The sequence below is a fragment of the Mustela nivalis genome (assembly GCF_964662115.1).
Source record: "Mustela nivalis genome assembly, chromosome: 3".
In the NCBI taxonomy this organism is placed as follows: Eukaryota; Metazoa; Chordata; class Mammalia; order Carnivora; family Mustelidae; genus Mustela; species Mustela nivalis.
The window spans coordinates 173,548,390-173,572,469 of NC_139022.1; the positions used below are offsets into that span (position 1 = coordinate 173,548,390).

The following is a 24,080-nucleotide window of genomic DNA, read 5'->3' on the forward strand; positions in this document are numbered from 1 at the left end:
AGGGGCCCAGGCGGGGGCAAACGGGACACCTGCTCCGGGTTACTAGCAGTCATGGAACCAGTCACGCCTCGTGTCCACATTGTAAAACTTGCCTCCCTAATCATCCCCACGTCTAGCTGTGGATGTGGGGATTCGTGGCTTTGGTCCCTCCCAGAAATGCACTGCCGAGTTACCGCGGTTCGCGCTGCGTTTGGTGGTTTCGCGCCTGCGTCTCCAGAGCGCCCATCCCAGTGCCTCCCAGAACCCGTTAGATGTTCGCGACCCCCCACCGGTCGCGGAGCCCATTATGATCCAAGTAGGAAGGAAGCTCGTGACAGCAGCTGCTCATCCTTGGCTCTGGGTGGTTGGTGCGATTAGCAGAGGTGGCTCATCCTTGGCTCTGGGTGGATGGTGCGATTAGCAGAGGTGAGAGCGAGCTAGCTGGCCTTCCCATGAATGACCACGGAACGTGGCTCGTGGCTCGTGGTCCTTCCCCGGAAACTGGGACTTTATATTATACCCCTAGCTCTCCTCGGCTGTCTTCATGCTTGCGTGTTACGTGTTTACATCTATTGCCCAGAAGAACAAGTAGGAGGAACTGAGGACGCCGAGCTCAGGGAGAAATCAGCCAAGCTGGTTTCCTCACCAGGAGAGCCCAGACACGAGGGCTCACCCCAGTGCGCGGTGCGCCCCGTGCCGTCCTGCAAGGCACGTTCCGTGCGCGGCCGCATCCGATGGGTCAGCTCAAGATGTCACAAGTGCTGTGACTTTGTGTCCCCTCCCAGTGGACGGCGTCTGGTCTTGCTGGTCTCCCTGGTCAAAGTGCTCGGCGACGTGTGGAGGTGGGCACTACATGAGGACGCGCTCGTGCACAAACCCAGCCCCAGCCTACGGAGGGGACATCTGCCTGGGGCTGCACACGGAGGAGGCGCTGTGCAACACACAGCCCTGCCCGGGTAAGCACCGATGCGGCCTAGCCCGCCCCTTCCCTCCCTTGATTGACAAGTGATGAAACTGATGAGACCCCACAAGAGCACAGACTGCAAGAAGGGATCCCTGAATCCCGCACTATCATCCTTGAAGTGACGTCACACTACCTTGTCTGACCATAGAATAAATAGTTCTCGCCATAGTGTCACAGCTAGGAACAGACGCAGGTCACCACAGTGCATTTTTTTAAATTAATTATTTTTATTGACATATAATGTATTACTTGCCCCAGGGGTACAGGTCTGTGAATTGTCAGGCTTACCCACTTCACAGCACTCACCATAGCGTGTACCTCCCCAATGTCCGTCACCCAGCCACCCTCTCCTTTCCCCCACCCACCCCCTGCAATTCTTAGGTTTTTTTTGGTGAGATTAAAAGGCTCTTAGGGTTTGTCTCCCTCCCAATCCCATCATGTTTCATTTTTTCCTTCCCAGTGCACTTTTAAAAGGTTTAACCTGGTAATGGGATCTGAAACTCAGGTTGAAGAGCAAGGAGAGCCCTTGTGAAGGACTTGGCCTCAGGTCCAGGGAGGGGACTCCAGGGAGGGAGGTGGGGCTCCAGGGAGGGAGGTGGGGAGCCCAAGTTCAGAAGCTGGCTCACACAGGTGCCCGGTGGGGACACTGCAGCAGTGTCCTCGTCCAGTAATCTGCTTTGTCCTGACACATGGGGGCTGCTTTGCATGGAAATGTGACACCCTCTGCTGAGTCTAACTTTGATGTTGAAACACCCACACTTTTAATTTTTTAACTTGCTCCTGCAGATCTTTCTGGAAAGTTCCATTTATATTGAAAAGTGCCTAGAAACCAGATTCTCACGGTCATCCCCAAACCTGGTACTTTACACATTTTTAAGAAAAAATGTCACTTCTTTCAGTGGATCCAGGCACATGTTGGATTTCCAGATTTCCCCTATAACACGAAGATGGTACAGAAATTTGAGAAGAACAAAAAAGCAAACTGCGTATAAAATAAACCCTTTTAATTTGTTCAGTATTTCCAAATAATATTGAGAGCACATTTTTTTTTTGACATCCTTACTTAAAATATGAGTGTTGTTTTCTTTTCAAACATCTGTAAGCCTGGGTGAATTTCATGAATCAGAGCGAATTTTCCACTTGAGAGTGAAGTGACCTTAAATCACTTAGCTTTGGGCCTTAACCTCAGACTCATGCACTGATCTTGGGCCCAGAGGCAACAATACACCTGGGATAACAGAACTTCTACCTCATGTACAGCCTGACATTGGTGTATCGATCACAGAATTGTTTTTTGCGACAGAAGGGAAGGTTCTTGTAGGAGCTCGAAACCCCTCTCAGCAACCAGGGCTCTCGGATTCATGCAGCACCATTTCTCTTGCCCGAGCTCGGCGGCCTGTAGGAATTTTGGCAGGAGAGCGTTTGAGGGCCACGCTTCACAGAGGAGCATTGCCCTGTGGGAAACAGGGTCCACACTGAAGATTTCTCTCCCGTGACCACTGACCGTCTCTGCACAGCTGGACCTCATGAAATAGCGTGTCGGGTGTCCAATTACAATGGCTTTAAAACACTAAAATAACATGGATTTTAGAAAAGCACATTATTTTTGATCGAAGGTCTCCAAGTTCTTGTATTCATACCCATGTGTAATTGACTTACTGGGGTGCTCCGAGGGTACATGTCCATCCTCCTTAGACACAGACCCATTACAAATGTAATGTGAAAATTGAAAGTCATGTGTGTGACCTATGGTGCTTTCAGGTGGGTTGGTCTCAGGGGACATTGTTGTCACATGTCCCCTCTTCCGGTCTTTGCAGAGAGCTGGTCGGAGTGGTCAGACTGGTCTGAGTGCGACGCGTCTGGAGTCCAGGTCCGTGCCCGCCAGTGCATCCTTCTGTTTCCTGTGGGCAGCCAGTGTTCTGGAAACACCACCGAGAGCCGGCCGTGTGGCTTTGATTCCAACTACATCCCAGGTACGGGCAGAGAGGCTTGTCAGTGTGGACCAAATCATTTCCATCATTTAGAGAGGAAATGAGTCTTCGGTGGGAGTTTTATCTGTCCTTGGAGGTCATGTTTGGGGAAACAAAGCTGATTCTCTCAACCTTTGTGGTTTCAAGGTAATTAGACTGTAGATTTACAGATAACTGTGAGTTTGGGCTTGCATTTGGGCCATGAGTGTTAACAACTTTTTTTCTAACACAATATCTCCTACAATTTACTGACTATAACACAGTGAGATGATTTTGCTCAAAAAATCAAAATAGATGATCTTGTCATTTTGACATTAGGTTAAGTGCCTTTGCAGTGCTGTGTGCGTGTGTTTGTATGAATAAAAAGGCCGATTCTTCATGCAACTTTGGTTTACTTGGGAAGACAGAAACTTCCTGTGGGTCTTGTCTTGGAGAAGAGACGGGCTGGCCCTTGGGCTGTGGACTTTTCCATGTGAAACCAGTGTTCATTTGCTGATGATCGCCAGCCATCTGGCATGTGCAGGCGTGGTGTTAGACACTTCCAAGGCATTTTGTGTATGTCCACTGTGGATGTTAGGGCGGTGATGTAGACCGAAGCAGAGACCAACGTCCTAAAAGGTAATAATAGGTAATCACCTTGTTTTCTTCGACTTACAGAAAAAGTAACCATATTTTAGAGAGAATTATTAGCTTTAGTCTTCTTATAAACCACCTCCATCATGTATAGTATAGAACTACAAGCATTTACTGTGTTGTTTTCCTTTTTGACCATAGACATATCGCTACTTCTTGTTACCCACCGAAAAAAATCAGTACAAGAGAGAATAACATCTCAGGTTCCCCAAAATGGTGTTTGATCCTTATGGGCTAAACTGGTTCCAGGATCTGTTCTCTTGTTCGCATTTTACTTGGGTATTTAATGTGTGTCATGGCAAAAAGCACGAGTGGGTGCTGAATGGGAGGTTTATTTATTCTGGCAATTTCCTTGGAGCTCTGGTGGATTGGTCCCCTCTGCAGGGAATCTGACGACACTGGCTTTGCTCAGAGGCAGGAACACCCGGCCAACATAGGGATCTACAACTGGCAAAATATATGGTAACAGAAAATCTGTACATACGCTGACCTTTATTTTGAAACTAGTGCCCTGGTTTCATCCCAAAGGACCATAACCTTTTCTTTTCGTGATAATGAATCTCGCTCCTTCCCTCCAGATAACCTTGACCAAATACAGCTCAGGTTGCTTAAAACAAAGAAACATAGGACATTTTTTTTAAACAAGCAATCGGGCTTTTGGAACTTGGACTCACATAAAACATGAAATCATTAGAGAATCTATAAATGAACCAGTGATGTGTTCTTTCTTCCCAACACTCTTTACACACTGTGATTAATTCTTTTTTTTTTTTTTCCCAGAAGTTTCTGTGGCGAGGTCCAGTAGCGTAGAAGAGAAACGATGTGGGGGTAAGCTCCTGTTTTTAACTAATTTTTAATTGATTTCTGATATTTTCCCATCATTTCTCTTCCCATGTGTTTCATATGATGTTTGGCCCAAGAAGAACGGATGGAGAAGCCCTTGATCCAGACACGTTATGCTTTGTAGTATGGTTGTGAGTGGTCAGTGTTTGACATCTGGATCGGTGGTTCCCACGTGTGGTAGCCACCAGCATCAGCAGCAGCACCATGGTGGGCGTGTGTGTGTGGCAGGAATGCACATTCTCGGGCCCTGCCTGCACCTACAGGATCACAACCTCTCAGTGTGAGGCCCAGGTCTCTGGCTTCCTAAGCTTTTCAGGTGATTTCAGTGGAAGCTAATAAGCTTTACGAACCAGTGATCTTGATATTAGCTGTAGTTAAATCTTTCATGAGTAAAACTCAATTCAAGCATTTTCTGCGTATTTATAGTTCTAATATGTGGCATCCAGCCTTGATAGAGCCTTCAGACTGCTGGAGTAACAACACGGTGAGACATATGGTTAAGAACAACATCTCTAGAGGCGGTTTTTAAACTTTCTGCAAACTTGAATGACACAACTCACATTCTCTGGTTCCAGCTCGTGCTAAATTTGGACTTGACTGTATGTGTTTACCTTGCCTGGGCGGGAGGGGCTGACTGTCCACCAATCAGTGCCTATCCTCTGTCCGCCTTTAGTAGTCAGAGCCAATATCCACACCAAGACCACGTGTGGCTGCTGACCTGTGAACACCTTTCCTACCATCATCCAGTCCATGGGGGGAGTCGCAGAAGCTCTGGTCTGCATGTTCACATGGAATCCGGAGCTCTGTGAGTGTGTTTTAGGAATGTACTTAACTGCTGTTAACTACATGAATTAAGAGCCCACTATCTGTTACATTCTGTCTGTTTAGTTTTAGCTGTTAATCTAACTAACTAATCTTTGTGGTGCACCCATTCCGTGAGCTCTGCGAGGGGCACTGAGATGACTATGGGGACACGAACAGCCCTAGCCCTCCTGGAACCAGCATTCATGTCATAAAAGACTCCAGTGCCTGAGACGTGCTGTGTCTGGTGTCTGACCTACATCGGTTCCGTGAGCTCACAGACTGGCATTCACTGACTTGGGATCTAGCTAGAAGATGAATAGACTCTAGTTCCCATAAAAAATAATCATAGCCATAAGCGTCCTTTAATATTTTTAGATCAGTCACTCCACACCACTGTATCAAATGGCAAGAAGTGTCCTATTTGATCCAACAAAGGTTGTTCATGTAGGTTCCACGGCCCACAGTTCTTTAACATAAAACCTTTGGAGATACAGAAGGGTTTTAGAATTCAGCGGTTTTCAGATTTCAGATGGGTCCTAGGGGGTGTGTGATGTCTGTTAGGTAACACTGCAGTGCCCAGGTCCACATTCTGTAACTAGTCTCTTTCATGATGCCTCATGACGTGTGGGCCAAGTGAAGATGCTAACGCTTCTGTAGTTCTCGTTAGCTCTGCAGCAAGAGGGTCAGGTCCGGTCATGCTTTGCTGCCAGGTGAGTAATGAAAAGTCCGTTCCGGAGATTTTGGTTTTGGAAATTGCAGCCCTGCACTGTCATCTGCACTAAGGTCAAGAAGAGTGAGATGAAGCCATTGGCCGAAGTCGGCACAGGTTGTCAGCAGTGGAGCCAGAGTTGGGATCCAGGCAGTGGGATCTGAGTGGAAGCTTTAAGGCCAGAGCACCACAAGAGAAGGCCCCTGGCAATAGGTATCTGGAAGGATTGTGTCTGGAGGGCTGGTGCCACAGCAGCCCTGGTCAGGAGACATCACCCAGGGTCCAGGCATGCCTGCTGCCCTCGGAAGCAGTGTTATGTCCAAAGTGAAGCAGAGTTTTTAAGGGGTGCCCCTATCCTACGTGAGGTCAAGACAGAACTTGGTCTGCTTTGTATCCCGGCAGAGTTGACTGGTCCCCCATGCCCACCAGAGATTCAAAAACCACTTTCCCCATCCAACCCCCTCTGGGTTAGGATATAGGAGACTTTCAAGGGCCTTGAGCACCTGGGAGAACATGGTGCAAAGTCCATTCCCATCCTAAAATGCTGCTTCTGTGTGTCTGAGTCAGATGGGCTGATTGGCTACCCAACCCCAAGTCATGCCTTGACATGATTAAATCATAGGGATGTTCCTCATTCTGTAGTATTCACAACTGATGTTCTTAGATCTCCAGCTGCTAACATCGACATGTCAGGTTAAATAAGATCTGCCTGTAGGGCTGATGGGTAAGAAGAATCACCTGGCAAAATGTTCTGGGATGTTTAGGAAAACAACACAGATGTCTTTTTTTTTTTTCCATTTGAAGAGAAATCAACCAGATTTTGTGAAGGAAATCCTCAGTGGAGCCAACTGGGTAGCTGGTTTCTAGTCCAGCTTTCCTGACCAAAACAATAGGGGAAAAAAGCATGTTCAAAGCAAAGAGCCACACTAAGCAAATTCAAAAGAGATTTAATAGACACTGTTTTTCCCTATGCAGAAAAATGTAGGCCTATTGAAATTTTTCAATTTAGCTATTTTTAGTTTCATGAGACACAGAGTCTATATAACCCTCATAAAGATGTCGGTTGGCCCCAGCCTCCCTGGGCACCTGCACCCATGATTCATCGACGGATGACAAAGTATCCGCATATGGTGAGCACCGTACGTCTCCGCACGTTATAATCAAACGCCATCAGTGCCGCAGAAAGCACTCTTCTCGGTAGGTGGCGTTGAGCCTGGGGACTCAAAGTGGCTGCAGTATAAAGTGATGACAGCCCATGTGACATCTGCTCTCGCATGCCTTGAGCACAGTTTCAGGACACCTCTAGTGGCTGGTGGGCTGGGCCCCGGGGCTCGGTCCAACCCGTCCAGGTCCAGCTCTGGAGGCTTCAGACAAAATCCGGAAAGGTCAGAGAGTCGTGAATTGCTTCCATTTTGTTAGAGCAGGGACCAGAGAATCAAGAAGTGAGAAACAGGTGGAGGTGGGGGAGGTGGTGCTTGTGGAATATTCTGGTCACGTCCGGCCGGATGATCCAGGGACTAGAGCTGCCGGCCTGGACACCTGCGGCAGGAATGGGGGAGGAGTGGGCTGCAGCTTCCGGTGCGCCCCGCCTCCGTGCATGCTGGCCTCTCCCCTGGGGACGCCGCTCTGTCTCTCAGGGGTCCCAGGAGCGCGGCGTCCGGGAGTCGTAAAGGGACACGGTGTAGAGGTGTCAAGGTGTGGGGACAGCGAGGGAGCCCCGCCTCTGCTGCAGAGTCAGGCAGGAGCCAGGGTAGTTGTGGCGCAAACACCCTAAGGCCTAGATCAAGGGACAGACTTGCAGGCCTTCTTCCCCTGAGGGCTGGGGACCTCTGTGTGACTCTGTGATTTGCCTGGTGTCCGCAGTGTGCCTCGCAGGCATTTCCAATGGCTCTGAGTGCAGGATGGACAGACAGGTCAGGGAAGAGCATGGGTGACACTCCGCCCCCTGGTGGTGAGTGGAGGGAACAGCATGGGGGGAAAGCCCGTCCTCGGGATGTGTCCTGTGCAGGGACAAGCCAGTAACCCACAGCCACCTGGTGCCAACAGAGTAGACAAAGTAAGGTCACGTTCTGCTTCACCTGATGTTCACTAGGCCCAGCTTCATGAGCATTGCCCAGATGTTGTCTTTATTCCATGAGAGAAAGGCTTAAAACCTTCCTCGTACGGCGTCCTATCACACATGATGAACATTTATTTTTCTATGTGGTTGTTTCGCAGACATTGCAAGGCCTTTGTTATGTGACCTTGTGTCCCTCAAGCCAGTCCCATATTAGAGACATAAATCCATGTCTGCTCATTTTTTCCAACGTCTTATATCCATAACTCAAGGAAAATAACCCAAAGATCCTATTGAATAGAAAAAAATATGTAAAAGAGGATTGTTTCATAACCACTAAAATATCATATTTTATTCCTTTGGCACAAATCATTTATTTCTTTGGCATAAACCATCTTTTTTTATAAAGTCGCCAAAACGCAGTAATTGTGAGCAGGACTTGGAAGCCGTAAATGCGTTCTCACCTTGTTCTCATAGGCTGTAGGCAGGGATGTTCCGCCTGTTAAAGAGCATGGAAAAAATCTTCTCTAGGAACCCCCTAAACCAGAGATCATACTGCACTTGAAACAGAGAAGCAGGTTTGTACAATCCTTTAAAGAAAAGAGATGCTTCTGCCAGTGTACAAAGGTGATCTCCAAGAGACTGGTTGTCGTTCGGAAGAGGCTTCACTTAAAATACGCTGTGCTCCCTGGGCAGGAGTGTGTGGGTGGCCATGACATTTCAAAGGAAGGTCGTGGGCCTTTTATTTTGTCTTGCTCTTTTCGTCCACGTGCATTGCAACGTCGAGTGGCGCGTTCTTTTCCAACGCACGTCTGTTTTGGTGCTGTCTTCCCAGAGTTCAACATGTTCCACATGATCGCCGTGGGGCTGAGCAGCTCCATCCTGGGCTGCCTCCTTACCCTGCTCGTCTACACCTACTGCCAGCGCTACCAGCAGCAGTCCCACGACGCCACCGTCATCCACCCTGTCGCTCCCGCCCCCCTCAACACCAGCATCACCAACCACATCAACAAACTGGACAAGTACGACTCGGTGGAAGCCATCAAGGTAAGGGAGCGGCAGACAGAGGCACAAGGAAGCGGCCTGGGGGATTGGCCAAGCTCAGGGGTGGTGGCTTAGGTGGAAGCCTGGGGAGCAAGGGAACTGGTGTCCTTCATGACGGAGCTGCCATCTTAGCTTTGCTTCGCCTGCAAAGAAGATGGCGCCTTCTGTGGGGAAGTGGATTAAAAATAGGACTTGGAAATGACAGCAGATGAAATTCTGGAAGATACTGGGTCATTAGCCAATGTCCAGCTGTGCCTCCACTGTGCTTTCCATGTCCAAAGAGGGCTCTTGCCGATGGGAAGAGCTCCAGGCTGAGGACCCGTACACACGGGACAGCGGTATCGAGAACCAGGGTGGGGCCATCCGATATCCAGGTTCGTGGCAGGAATCACCAGGGTGGCATCCTGAGAAAAATTGTTACATTATTAGAAAAACTATCTTCAAATGAGTTTTACACATAATGAAGCTTCTTCAGCTTCGCACACTGTGTGACTCGTGTGAGACGAAGTTTTCTGCTAAATTTTCTCAATGGGTGATGAATTCCGTGTTCGCCCAGAAACAGAGTCGATGGCCCATCTCCTCCTTCTGAGGAAGAAGGAGTGGAAAGGGCATCAGCTCTGGACCAAGCAGACCTGAGTCCAGGAGCCACCAGCTGGGTAAACATGAAGCCTCTCACTGACACTCAGTGAGCCTCTGTTTTCTCCTCCTAAATTGGAGATCATGAGAAGCAGATGAAATAGTTACACTAAGTGCCTTGACGAGTGCCTGGCAAAGTCAGTGTGGCTTTTGTCTGAGGCATTGTGCGTCAGGGTGTAGAATACAGGTTAGTTAATTCTTTGAACCTCGGTCTCTTCATCTTTAAAATGGGTATAGCAATATGACTGTCAGATCTCTGTTGTGAGGCTTAAAGGGGATAAAATGCAGGAGTCGGGGGTGTAGCCAGAAGCTCATTTGGGCTCTTGTAGACTTCGTGCACCCACGTGAATGAAGGAAGTTCCCATTTTGATATTCCTCTTAAATTGGTGGGACCGCTAAACCTTCCCTAAACCTTCTCTACTATGATGGTTTCCTTTGAAATGAGATTTCCTTCCCACGTGGGAATATGGAATGTCTTCAGCCCTCACGACTTCACGTGCTTGGAAAGTCTATGTGCTGGGGGCCACAGCGTCCTCTCATTTCCCTCCTACCATGAGATCCCTTCCCCGACACTGGGACAGCGACAGGGCCAACCCCAGGCCTTGCTGACACCGGGACCCAGAGCCCATCAGCACCTGATGCTAATTTTGTGCTCGGACCAGGGAATGAAGGCGGCCACCACTAAGATGCCCCCACACCCTCTCAGCACTGAGCTCCCGGAGTATGAGGAGCAACACAAGCTCCTTTTATGAGCAAGAACCTTTCAAACAAGCCTTCAGAATCCAGGAGTGGGGCTCCTTGAGATGTGATGCCAACCTATGAACTTGTGTGGTACTTTAAGTGTCCTAAGATAATTGAGCTGGTCTTTGATCTCACTTGAGATCCAGGAACCACCCAGATACTAAGAAATTTCACTACTCTGAGGGCACTGATGGCTGCCTAGTCTCTAATGATCCTTCTGGAACTTTCTTCTGATACCTTACCCAGACCAGTCCTGGAGAGTTGGCCTCTGCCAAGTAATCTACATCTGTCAGTCAGTCCTTTATTTAATAGTCACCCTCAACCTGGCAGAGTCTGCATTTTGAAAGTGTAGGTTGCTTTAATGACTTCATAAGGAAGGGCATCCGTGACGGAAGTGGCTACAGTAGCCTGTGTTGGGGGCCATAGCTGGGCCCCCCAATAACATGCATATTATGGCCTGATGAATGGGAGCACCCCAGCTCCCCCTTTGGGAAAGGGGAAACCCCAGGCTTGTTTTGGCTGGAGGCACAGTCTCCCTGCACTCACTCAAAGGAAGTCAGGTCCCAGGGTTCTGACTTACCTTTGCTGCAAGCCTGGGGAAGCGGTCCTCCATCCCTGGTCAGCAGTGAGCAGGACACAGGCACCTGTTGCTTATAAGGTGGCTATAAGGCTCAACTCTTAAGTGGTTATTTTATTTTTTTTATTTTCTTAATTAATTAATTAATTAATGGGTGCATGAGCCGGGGGGAGGGGAGAGGCAGAGGGAGACGGCGAGAATCTCAGGCAGACTCCCCACTCGTCCAGCTCACAACCCTGAGATCATGACCTGAGCCAAAATCAAAAGTCGATCACTAAAGCGACCGAGCCACCCAAATGGCCCTCTAAGTGTTTGTTTTAAAAGGGGTCCCAGGACAGCTATGCTTAACATCCTGAGGAACCTCCATCCTGTTTTCCAGAGTGGCTGCACCAGCCGGCATGCCCACCGATCGTGTAAGCGGGTTCCCCTTTCTCCTCGTCCTCGCCAGCACTTCTTGTCTCCTGTCTTGTTGATTTTGGCCGTGCTGACTGGTGGCGGGACGGGAGGGGGGTGGGGCATGGGTAAGGGGGGGTGGGCAGTGAGGAGAGCACGTGATGTGATGAGCCTTGGGCGTTACAGGCACCAGATCAATCACCGAACACTACATCTGAAACTAATAATGTACTGTATGTTGGCTAACTGAATATAAATTTTAAAAAAAAAGTGCCCCAGGAAAAGCAAAACAGGCACTTACAGTGAAACCACTAAGCAGGGTCCTTAGGTACAAGTGCAGACGCTGCGAGGTCTGAGCCCCTGTCCGGCTGCAGAGCCCCCAGGTGGCGGCTTGCAGGGGGGCTGCTTCCTCATCACATGCTCACCTGCTGGCATCTGGAGAAAATGGAGAGAAATCAGGGCATTTGAAATTTCATGCATTTACTTAAATAAGCTCCTTGGAAATCTCTTATTAATGTACCTGTCTGTGATCATCAGAAAGCTGCTTAAATCGTACTGTCCCGGAACATTCAGAGGGTGTGTTGGTTTGAAATCACGGGAGTTTTAGGTTTGTTGAAGGTTTCTATTGGTCAAAACTTGCCAACCTCATTCTGGTCGTGAGGCGGGTCGTCGGGAAGTCAAATGAGGTGAGGAAGCAAGTAAGTGGGAAATCACGTCTCGAACAACGGAGCCTCAGGAGGGAGTTCAAATTCAATGTCATCATCCCCTTGTTACGTTCTCCTTCTGAAATACTGCTTGTAGAATGTTCTTAAATTTCTCTCTTTTATTATTTTACTTTTTACAGGCATTTAACAAAAACAACTTGATCCTAGAAGAAAGAAACAAGTACTTCAACCCGCATCTCACCGGGAAGACCTATTCTAATGCCTACTTTACAGATCTCAATAACTACGATGAGTACTGATAGCTGTTCTATTGTTGGCTTCTCATAATGCCCCGTTCCTCAAGGCCTGTGCTCCATGACTGCCCATGTTTCCAAGACTTCAGAGATGAAGTCTGGATGCATTTCAAGTGCATTTCAAGCCACGAGTTTCCCATTGCTGCCAAAAGCAGACATCCCGAAAAGCAACAAAAATCTAGATATGATGTCGTGAAAATCTGGTCTAAATGCTTGATCGTTGTCAAATGAGCCATGGCGTGAAGTTTTGTTTATAGTTTTTTGTTTTTTGTGTTTTTTTTTATTGCCGTTTGGTCCATTTTTCTAACAAGTCTGTTGTTTTCTTGCGCTTTTTAATAAATGTACCACCCACATAGGAAGAAGTCTTTAGAAATAGGAATGCCTTCCTGTTCTTGAGCATAAATCTTCATGATGTGTTTATTCAAGAAAATAGACACTTCCGACGAGAGTCCCCCTCCCGCCACAAAGAGTGTTAGGTCCGTAGTATTTGGTAAAATGAGGGCTAGGAATGTGGCTGTAGTTACTCAACACGGATCTCCCATCTTCCCAGCCTGGATCATTCTGTGGAAACCTCGGAAGCAACTTGTGTGTTTGGACTTGGAATGGTTCTCACCTGGGCAAGGGCCGGGATTCACCCTGGCTTGTGTCTGCGGAGGTGATGATGGCATGAGGTGTGACACACTCATCCCTCCCTTAGTCTTGATGCACTTCCGGTGTCACCCCTGGTGGAGCTGAGCGTAAAGACCAGAGGCTCATCCATGATGAAGGGTTTAGCCCTCCGCATGACGCTGCAGGGCTAGCCGTCATATTCTCACTTCTGGACTTCCTGCCATTCCCGAGAGCTGCCTGTCGTGCAGTGGGCCCGGAAGCCCACCTGTCCGGTCCGGTCCTGGAGAGCCATGCGTAGAACCACCACTCACTCACCATCTGGAGAGCCTCCTCATCCTCTCCGTCCCTGCAAGGAAAGATCATGAACACCCATGACACCAATGAGGGAAGGTCTTAAAAAATACTTTGAAATAGAATTGAAACCAGCTTTTTTTTTTTTTAGTTTTCCATGTCATAGAAAGGATCAAAAGAACTGACCTTTAAGGAGAAGCAACTTTGTATTTTCTGTGTGCTGAGAGAACTAGTGTGTGGCCATCAGCCTCCTCCCAGCGCATTGCTGATGAGTGAAGCCGGCTTTCTGCAACCCATCGAGGTTTATATTGACGTAAGCCCCAAGTACCCAGCTGTCATTTGCCGCCTCCGGGTCAGGTGAGGAGGACACATTTTGTTCTGGTGCCTGGTGTTTCTCTGTCAGTGCTGCCCTCTCCTCCGCCCCTCCCCCTTCTCCCTGCACCGAGGCAATCGCATTTCAAGATGTACCTTGAGAAAGCAGGAGAGTAAGGTTTTCAGTGATCCCTGCAGTTCTGAGCATTGATCATCGCTAAGCATTTCAGAGTGCTGTTATATTACTCATAGAAGTCCCTGGAAAGGCCAAAAAAAAAAAAAAAAAAAAAAAGGCAGGAGAAATTACTCATAAACAACTAATACAGTTGGTTGAATAATTTCCAAAAGACTGGAACTGTTCGTCTGACACCCCCACACCCGCGGATGCGGTGATGACGACCGACGTGGACAGTCCATCAGGTTCTTACTGCACAGTGAACCTTCAGATCCATGGACACCACAGCATAGACACTGAGGTGCACAGGCTTCTTAGCACCATGCTTTCATCCTATCTAGTTTAAAGACACAATTTCAGAGGGTGTTGGGGAAAATCCCACATTTAGTCATGAGTATTGTTGTATTGAAAATATTCTCCTACAGCCAGATTTTCACAAGCTATTCTACTAAAATTCCAATTTAAATGATGGGGGTCTCTGGGAGGTTGGAGAGAGGACACCGGAGTGGTGTTCTGGATCTTTCCAACGGGCGTCCGTGTTGTCTGTCTTGTGCGGCTTCTCTGCTGTGTGCGACCGCTCTGCTTGGACACGGAGAGCCGAAGTCCACACCGAGGAGGTGAAATTCCGCCAGATGGCTTCCCCGCTGCTCTGCAGCTAGATCTGCACCGGATGCTCCAACTTGGGCGTCCCTTTCCTTGAAGAAACATGTCCTCACTGCGAAGCACATTGTAGCTGCTTTGGAATCCCTCCCCCCAGTGTTTTCTAAGCGTAAATGTTCATTTTCTCTCCCCTGGGAAACGGAATACTAATATTTTGAGAAAACATCGCTGGACCTGACTGGAAATGCTTTCTAAGTCCACGCTGGGCCCCCGTGCGGCTCCTGCAGTGACCGGGGCGGCGCCCTCTCTCCACGCCGAGTTCTCGCGTTGCGGATTATCCGTCCTGGGACTTGTCACCGCAAAAAACAATGCTCTCGTTTTCGTCCTCTGAAGCTCTGCGCAAAGGAAGACGACTGTGGCTTCGCGCTCTCTCTCTCCCTCTCTCATTTCACAGAATTTCAGTCGGTTAAGAATAATTTTAACTACATTCTATTTTAAGCAGCTTTGGGGTAGCTTCAGCTTTTCCGTCCCTCCGTGGCCGCTGCTCCCAGCTGCGCGCCTCCCCGCGGTCCCCCGGTTGGTGCCTGAGCCCCAGGTCGGCTGTCACTGGGGAGCCCCCACGCGCACCCGGGTGTCCTCCCTGAAGGCGCCCTCCCGGAGGCTGCCACCTTTGCCTAACCCCGGGGGTCGCACTGTGCGTTCTGAATGACGGCTGTTTTCTGTCTTTCTCTTTCTTCTCCTTCCTTCCTTCCCTCCTCCTCCTCCTCCCTTCCTAGTACAAGCAGCACAGATCGGGATTACTGTTTTTAAGCCGCACCCCGCTTTGAACCCAACATCCAATGGCACTGACCACAGTTTAATCTCTAGGATTATTTCTGGCTAGGGCTGAAGTTTGCCTGTTTTCATTAGGAAAGTGGCTTTCGTCTCACATTAAAGTCTTTGGAAGTGATTCCCAGGGTCGGGGCCGCTCAGGGTCCTTTCTCTGGCCGGAGGAGTCCCCGCGCTGAATGCGCAGTGGGTGGAGGCCCCGTCCTACGGAGGGAGACCACAGCACAGCTTTCCCCAGGAGCGCTGTGGCCCAGCGGCTGGCATGAACATGGGTTCGTCACCCCTGAGCGATGGGACAGCGACTTGGGAGCAGCTCTGCCCCACGGAAGCCCCTCCGCCAGCAGACTCCGTGCTTCTGCACTCGGTTGCCAGGCTCCCTGGAGGCCCATGTCCGTGATGCTTTGGGGCGGTCTCTGCACCCCACTACCGCGGGGACGTCCAGCAAGCCCACTCAGGTGTGTCCTGACCGCCAGTGGCGCTTCCCTGTGTGCGCGCCGGGCCGGGCGGGGTACCTCAGGGCCTGCGGAGGAATGGACGGTGCGGGACGAGCATCCCTGCCCCGGAGTAGCCCTGTCCCTGGGAAGGGGTCGCCCCCGTGCTCAGGGTGGACCAAGGTCTGGTCCCACAGACTCACGGAGCGATGCCAGAGGGCAGAGAAGCAAAAGTGAGAAAAGGTGAAAATGGGGACCCAGTGGCTCCCGAGCTGAGTGTGAGGGCGGGTCCCAGGTGGGGAGCCGGCGTGCGCGCACAGTTCTGTGGGTCTGACGCTGGGACTCTTCCAGAACCGACTGTCCTGAGGGCGGGAGTTTCAGCCGAGGATGGCCTTATTTCCTTATTTCTCTGCACAGGGGTGAGAGTCGTGGGACTCAAAGTCCAGGACGGTGAGGGTTTCCACTGGAGCTTTGGCAGAATCCATGGGTCAGACCGCCTTCCGAGTTAGGGACACAGTCTCAGCGGGGGAGTCCCGTGTCCCCAGGATACTCCAGGGTCTACTGGAAGTTCGGAGGAGATTTTATGTTACACATGTAGCAAGTCTGCACTCAGCTAATCATCTTTGCATAAACACTGCCGTAATGCACACTGAAGGTGTAGTGTTGGTAGCGTCTGAGTTCACAAATATCCTGCTGCTCCTTTATGACATTTTCCTTGCTTTCAGAATAAATCATGGACTTGACCCCTACAGTGTTAAAACACCTTCAGCAGGTCTTTTACTCTCCATTGGGGTTTTCTGGTTTCTGGTATTTAATGGGCGCTCTCCATGGAATTCAGCATTTTCATCTCAAAAGCTGGCTTGGGGCCCCCACCCAGGGACAACAGGTACCCGTGGGGGGTACAGTGAATGGCTTCTGCCTCAAAGCAGCCATTCTCCACAGAGCTGGAAGTCCCCAAGCATAAACCTCCAACAATCAGTGTTCCTGAAGGTGAGAATTACAATGAGAACCGTAACTCCTACGCAAACTCTGAGGTACTTTTAAGATGAGGCAAAAAGGAGTTCTCGATTGTGTTGGCATGCCCAATACATTCACCCCTTCTCCTGTCTCCATTATGTCCTGGCCATTCTTGTCACCTGGTGAGAATAGGAGGACACAGCATTGTAGGCTTGATGACCTACGATAATCTGTTATCAGAAAACAAAGCCATGTTGAGCACATTGCTTCTCTGGACAATGGGTATGATATGGGAGAAGGTAAAGTAGCAGTCACTTTGACCAGAAGAATGCGCAAAAAGGAATGCCGGGGGCACCTGGGTGGCTCAGTTGGTGAAGCAACTGCCTTCGGCTCAGGTCATGATCCTGGAGTCCCGGGATCAAGTCCCACATCAGGCTGCCTGCTCAGCAGGGAGTCTGCTTCTTCCTCTGACCTCTCTCCTCTCCTGTTCTCTCTCTCTCTCTCTCTCAATAAATAAAATCTTCAAAAATGCCAATTACTGCTCAGTGCATTACAATGAAAGATCAAAGATTTGGAATTTATTTCTGTTGTTCTCCCTAGTTGAGGTCATGAATAATAAGTGAGAAATACTTTGTAACTCTACAAACACTGACTCAAGGTATTCCTATTTTCTGTTTTTGATAACCTGATAAAATACAGGGAAATAAATTGCCAGAATCCTTGCTTTTCCTTTTGGAAATTGAAAAGTAGTGAACAAGATGCAATGTTGGACTATTGGCAGGGATTTCTAGAATGTCTATTCTGTACCCCCTTTTTAATGGACATATTAAAGATGTGTTATATGTATTTTGGGGACCTGATGGATCAAGGTTTTTTTTTGTCTATCATACATCACATTATCAAAAATTTGGTACATGTTACAAAAGCATCAGGAATGGAGATTGTTCTCTCTTGAAAATGTAGCTTACACTGCACAGGGACTTAAAACATCATCAAAACCAACTTCAGAGCCTGATACCAAGTGTACAGTTCCTGATGTACACTGCCTCGCAGTATTTGCAAAAGATCATATTCGTTCTGCAATCCGGAGCAATCAAGCTTCTTACCCTTGACCAGAGTCAGGATCAATTTTTGCTCAAACAGGTTTTTCTGTATTGACATGATGAGGGTAACTAGCCAAGGATATTTTAAATCCTGAAAGGAACAAAGTAGAGAGAGGAGACCACACTGCAGCATTTCTTAAACCAACATTTTGGACAGGTAACGCCATCCATTCCATCTCTTCCCATTTAGGAAGAAATCCGAGGCCAGTGGTGGTAACATGACCCTTTTCTTTTTTAGCTTCGTGACAGCTTAATGCCACACAGTCCAAATGTGAGGTGAATGGCAGTACAAACAGTGGTTCAGATGGGTTCAAGTGCTCAATAAACACGAGCTGGGAGGAAAATCGGGATTCTGGAAAATCCTAAACTGCCCTCCTCTCCTGTCGCTGAGAAGAAAGCATTGTTAGCCATCCTCCGTAAGCACAGATGGTTTAATTTGCCATAAAAAGTTGCCAGTGCCTTGTTTGAGATGGTGATTTATCATCGTATCTGGACATTACTGGTTCTAGTTCAAAGCAGAGGGTTGATTGGCTCACCTGGAAGAAAATCATTCTTTTATATCTCTTGGATCTCAGGAATGGAAAATGACCTAAGGAGCACATCCTAGATGTGATGTCTGCCCCCATTAGCAGGGCAGGTGGCACCAGAACAAGGGCAGAGGTGTGTTCCATCACTTTAATTATACATCTTCCACAAAAAACCTTGGACCAATGATAGGGTTGCTGATGAGCTGCCAATGGATGTCAGAAGCTTTGTTACTGTCCCTCTTCAGGCAGGTCCACAGACAGAGGAAAATCAGGCTGGTGACAGCTGGCACGGATACACTGAGTGGAATGAGAACCACCTAAAACTTTGTGTGCTTTTTTTTTTTTTAAGTCAATGTCAACATTGCTTACAAGTACACAAAGTTGTCAACCTTAATTTGGTGTAGGAAAGTTAATGGTGTTTTCTCGACTAAAAGTGTTTTTTCTTATACTGTGACTGTTGGCCAACATCAAACTTGAACTTCTGCCATTTGAAGGAAATCACAGTTTGAGCCTTCAACCCCAGCACCTCCATCCACCACTGAAAGCTCTGTGTCATCTGCAAAGAAAATGCACAAACGTGGTTTATTGTAGCATTGTTCAAAAGTGGGTAACAAAGCTTGTGTGTATGCCCCTTGATATGATTTATGAAGACGTTATGAAATTAAATTCCTCGTTCTATGTTAGTTTGCTTTTGCTGCTTTGTGATGCAAAATAAACTTATTTGGAATTGTTTCATTTTTCCACTGAACCTTCTCCAAAGCCAACTTCAGCCCTTGGGAAACTTGCAGAAAGTTCTCGACTTTAAAATTAATTTTTAAAAGACAATATGTATTAATAATCAGAATGGGACTCTTTACATGAGGCAACGTGGCCTTTCTCTTCCTTTAAACGAGAAACTGGAGTTTCAGTTGCCCTGTTGGAAATCTCTTGAACTGTCAGAACTTTCTTCATAGGGCTGTTGGGTGCACTTTTTTCCCCTGTCCTTACATTCGGTTTTCAAGGTTTCATTTGCACAAAAACCTTGTTGTTAGAAATGTGTAATACAAATTTCCAGTAGTCTTCACTTTTATGTGTTCTGTTCATCAGTTCGTTGGTCTTAAATCCTCACTCGAGAGCTGTCCAGGTCTATATCCAAGAATGTTGTTTAATGACACCTGACAGATACATTGCTTTCAAAAATCAGTTTGCGATACCACTTGTGACACCCCAGGCAGGGAGCTCATGTGCTACTCCATTGGATCAGTTATGGAAATTTTGAGAAGAGGCTTGGCTGGTGGGGGGCGGGGCGGGGTTACCCGCCAATCAGCAGAAACCAACCCACACCTACTGTAGGTCCCAACTTTCCAGAAAGCAAACATATAAGATAAAATGATCTGTTATTAAGAAGGGGAAATGTCGTGCTCACTCACTGCTCTTGTGAATTTCCAGTTTCTGTAATCCAAACCAATTTTAACAATTTTTTAACCAATAAATTCATGAAGAATGATCATGAGTGCCACTAAGAGTGCAATCTTCCCTCCATAGCACCCCTCCACATCATCTCTATCTGCCAACGTTTTTCAGACAAAAGAAGAGAATCCTGACTATGTACAGTATAAATTGTATTATATTTTTTGTACTTATGTTTTATGTAAATAGTTTGTCTCATTCAATTGTATGTGAGCATTGAAATAAATCCTACCATTTAGGAAACAATTTAGTGGGATTGTTCTTTGCCTCAGTGTCCCTCTGCCTCCAGAGGTGTTAAGGCGTGACAGCTCCTTGAAGAGGGTTTCATCAGATTGAGACTGGACAGCCCTCTGGGAACCCCCCCCCCCATCCAATGCCTGTTTGCTCTTCTGACCCCAAGACCTCTTTTGTGGTGGCCAAGATCGGCCCCACTAACTTCATGATGGTTTTGCAATGCAGCTGAGAAGTGTTAGAAATATTCCTATGGGCAACAGGAGATACATGACCAGGAAAGCCAACCAGGGCTTTGATTTGCCAGGAGTTGGTATCAGGTACTGTTGATGATTCCTTCCTTAAGTTCTACTCATCTTCTCTCCAGCACACCATATTCCATTATTTCTTGCCTAAAAGGAGGTTTTTCTCGAATTAACTGCTGACTATCAGCATGAACACAGAAGATGCCTGACCCAGAAAAACCTCTCTTGAGTGGGAGTCACATTTCATAAGGCAGTGTCCATGATGCCCTGGCCTCTTTCTCTTTTTCTCGACTGTTCAGTATGCAGCTGACCAATGCAGGGGTTAGAGGAGCTGACGCCTGCTGTTGAAAAATCCTCATATAACTTTTGACGCCCCCCCCAGAAAAAAACAAAACAAAACTCTATTAAGTGCTTACTGTTGACCAAAGCCTTACCAGTCACAGAAACAGTTGACTAATACTTCTATTTTTTATGCAGTATGTGTTGTATATCTTTTCTTATAATAAAGTAAGCTAGAGAAAAGCAAATGTTATTAAGAAGATCACAAGGAAGAGAATATTTACAGTCCTATACTAATAAAAAATAAAAATTCACACATAAATGTACTGCACAACTTAAACCTGTGTTGTTCAAGGACCAGCGCTGTGTGTGTGTGTATGTGTGCATATTCCCATATTATTATATAAAAATGTGTGTAATTTCATGTGTATATAAAATTTTAAATTGGCTAAAAAGCTGAAAGAGCCCATTTAATATGGAGGCCAAAATTAATATAATAAAATAAAATTGTATAATGAAGCATGTTAATGATGATTAAACTATTCTTAACCCCAAGAAATGAAATATTAATCTTTAATTTTTAAAAATCTATATTTTGCCCAGATCACACAGGCTGACTACACTGTTTGAACACCTCTCTCCTATTCGAAGGTTGGAAGGTTGGATATCCTTTAGTGCTGAAATGTCCCAGAAGAATAATTTCTTTAAGCTTCTTGGGAACAACTCTTCTCTCCCTGCTGAACACAGGTTATTAGCTAAGGTTCCGCATGATCTGAGAATTGTTTTGTTTTGTTTTGTTTTTAAATATCACCAAGATCCCATCCTTGACCAATTCAGTTTGGGTTCTGAGTATCTCTAGTTTATGAAATATTAGAATTTGAAAAGACTCCATGAAAAACCTACATTAGGCTGTCTGCTTAGAAAGCGTGTGACATAGTGTTGTACCACAATTTTCTTTCTTGTGATTGTTTCTCAGAATCTGTATTTACAAAGATCTGATTCTGCTCCTTAGACATTCTCACACAATGTGTATGTAACCAATTCCTCTTTTTAGAGTCTACTTCATTCTTTAAAAAATAAAAAGGAAATACCATTTAAAGTACTTTTTCAGACCTATTTGAAATATATAATGTAAATTTCCATTTGAAGTGTCTCCTGGCACCCGCTTGTGAAGGGAACAGAAATGACTGAGCGTCGGACTGCACGAATGTAGCTATTTAATGTAAAAGGAAATTGTCTTTAAAATGGTATCTGAAATAGTATTATTTTTCTGGAATTGCATTTGGTTTATCTTTAAAGGAGATCTGATTTGGTTTATACAACAAAACAGAAAATGATGCTGACATGCTATGCTCTCATCAATCAGCTTGGCATACATTTTCCTTGAAAGAGTCTGAAGCTCTCACCCCTGTAATCCCAGTCAGAGCCAGGGCTTAAGCAAGACGGCATTTGATAAATGTGTGTGTATTCTTGGTGATGCCAGGCGCTTAAGCCTAGCTACCAAAAGTGGAACAGAAGAAATAAGGTCCGAGAGGAACTGCTGTAAAAGGATTCCTCATACAGTACACAGAATTGTAAGGGTTCATCTCTAGTTTGGAAAGCTTCTGCTAATATTTTGAAAATGAGACTCACTGGAGAGCACAGAGAAAACTTTGCTGAATTATGACTTTCTGACAGTCATGGGTGTGGGCTTGATTTCAGATGACCAAAGAGAGCCAACTGTGCATCCCAATGGTGGGTTCAGAAGCCGTCCTTCCTCAGAAAGTCAGGAGGATGGTAACATTCCAGCCAGAAGCCCAACCACAGTTTTCCTCTCTGATTTCCTCCTTTCCTCCTCAGATTGGCTATCATTTCTGGTTTCTTACAAGGTCTTAGTGCCCTCCAGGGTCAGGCACCTCCTGACCTACCCTGACATACCCTCCTTCCCTCAGAGAAGGAGGGTGGTGGCCATATGAAGGCACCAGGAAAATGCTGTCATTGGGCAGCAGGTGGCCAAACAGCCCTTCAGAGAGTGGATGCAAGGCAACACCACAGCTCACAGGGCCCTCTTCACCTAACACCTCCAAACACCATTCTCCTTTGTGACTTTCTCCATATTTTTTTCCTCCTTTCTCTGTCTCCTTCCCTGTTGGAAGTGGCAAGAATCTGTTTTGTTGAAAGAGTGGAATTTTTTTGTACTAAGTTAAGTTTGAGTGATAGTGGTGAAGTCCTCTAAATTTTTAGAGAGGGAAGGGCCCTTGAAGACCCCAGGAGGTATGGCACAGAGTCAGGTTCAAACCCGGCTCAGCACACCCCCACTGAGAATGCTCTTCTCTTCAGCCTCAAGGTCTGCAGGCTTCCCCTCACCTGGAAGAAAAAGCAGAGATCTTCAAACCCTCGCTGAGAGTATCCGTCATCATTAATCACTTTAATGTCTATGAGCTCCTTAGAAAACATTTCATGATAATGCATTTATCTGACTTCCTCTGCTCAAATACTGTCCTGGTTCTGTACTTAGGAGGTTTTCCAACTCTTATTCTAGAATCTAGAGATAACCTAAAAATAAGCAAGACAAAGCAAGGGCATTTGCTGGTTCACGCAGAGTTGGGAATCCCACAACATTCCACTATGGTACCCAAAGATGGGGATGAAATGACAGGTGGTGTGGTTCATGCTGAGATCCCTTCCCTTAAGTGCTCTGAGTCTGCTGTGGAGAGAGAAGTTGAAGGGAGTAAATGCATGAGATTGAGTAAATACGTGAGATGAAGGGAGTAAATGCATGGCACCTACACAGTCCCAAAGAGATCATCATCACCTTGTGTTAAAAAATCATCTGATGGCCCCACATTTGGTTAGAAAATGGAGAAGACAGGAAAGGCACTTATGGGCTTCACTTCCCATCTTGCTTCTCCCCAACTCAGCTTTGTAGATCTTCAACTCTCCTCCAAGAAGAAAGCAATGTTTCCGATTCTTCTCTTTCCAAAGACCAGAATACATTATGAGAACCAGGTTTGGTGGACCTTTCTCAGAAGAAAAGAGGGTGTCCTTTCACAAATCTTGGCAGCTATAATTCAACATAATTAATTGAAACAAGTACCATATCTCTCTCTCTCTCTCTCTCTCTTTTTAAGTAGAGCCCAATGTGAATTAATTGAAACAAGTACCATCTCTCTCTCTCCCTCTCTTTTTAAGTAGAGCCCAATGTGAGGCTTGGACTCATGACCCTATGATCAAGAGTGCTGAGATCCAGGGGTGCCCAGGTGGCTCAGTGGGTTAAAGCCTCTGCCTTTGGCTCAGGTCATGATCCCAGGGTCCTGGGACCGAGCCCCGCATTGGGCTCTCTGCTCAGCAGGGAGTCTGCTTCCCCCCACCCCGCCTGCCTCTCTGCCTACTTATGATCTCTCTCTCTCTCTCTCTGTCAAATGGATGAATAAAATCTTTAAAAAAAAAAAAAAAGAGTGCTGAGATCCAGATATGAGCTGAGATCAAGGTTCAGACACAACAAACTGAGCCACCAAGGCATCCTACGTTCCATCTCTTCTAAATTTGAATAAATGCAAATGCAAACTGGTATTTTAAGCCAGTTAATCCCATAAACCCAGGGTAAATGTTCATTCTGCTTGAAGAAAGACAGCCTATTTTTAGCAAGAGTTAGCCTCTTGATGGAGAACAATCCCATCACAACTGAACATTACTGTGCTGAGTAACTAATAAGATTTGTGTAAAAGTTACACAATTTAGGGTTGTCATTCTCCTC

The 24,080-nt window shown here is 46.9% G+C and overlaps 1 protein-coding gene across 4 annotated transcripts in view; it reads left to right on the forward strand.

Moving 5' to 3' along the window:
* The window catches only part of SEMA5A (semaphorin 5A), a 466,391-nt gene extending 446,556 nt beyond the window's left edge, over positions 1 to 19,835 (forward strand). For 3 of the 4 annotated variants that reach the window (XM_082725185.1, XM_082725186.1, XM_082725187.1), the window contains 5 exons: positions 765 to 935; positions 2,761 to 2,916; positions 4,327 to 4,374; positions 8,794 to 9,005; positions 12,194 to 19,835. In XM_082725185.1, the coding sequence (XP_082581311.1) occupies positions 765 to 935; positions 2,761 to 2,916; positions 4,327 to 4,374; positions 8,794 to 9,005; positions 12,194 to 12,313 (707 nt within the window). In that variant the 3' untranslated portion in view covers positions 12,314 to 19,835. The remainder of the gene's footprint in view (positions 1 to 764; positions 936 to 2,760; positions 2,917 to 4,326; positions 4,375 to 8,793; positions 9,006 to 12,193) is intronic. The other variant, XM_082725188.1, reaches the window with a different exon arrangement.
* The last annotated feature ends 4,245 nt before the right edge of the window (positions 19,836 to 24,080 follow it).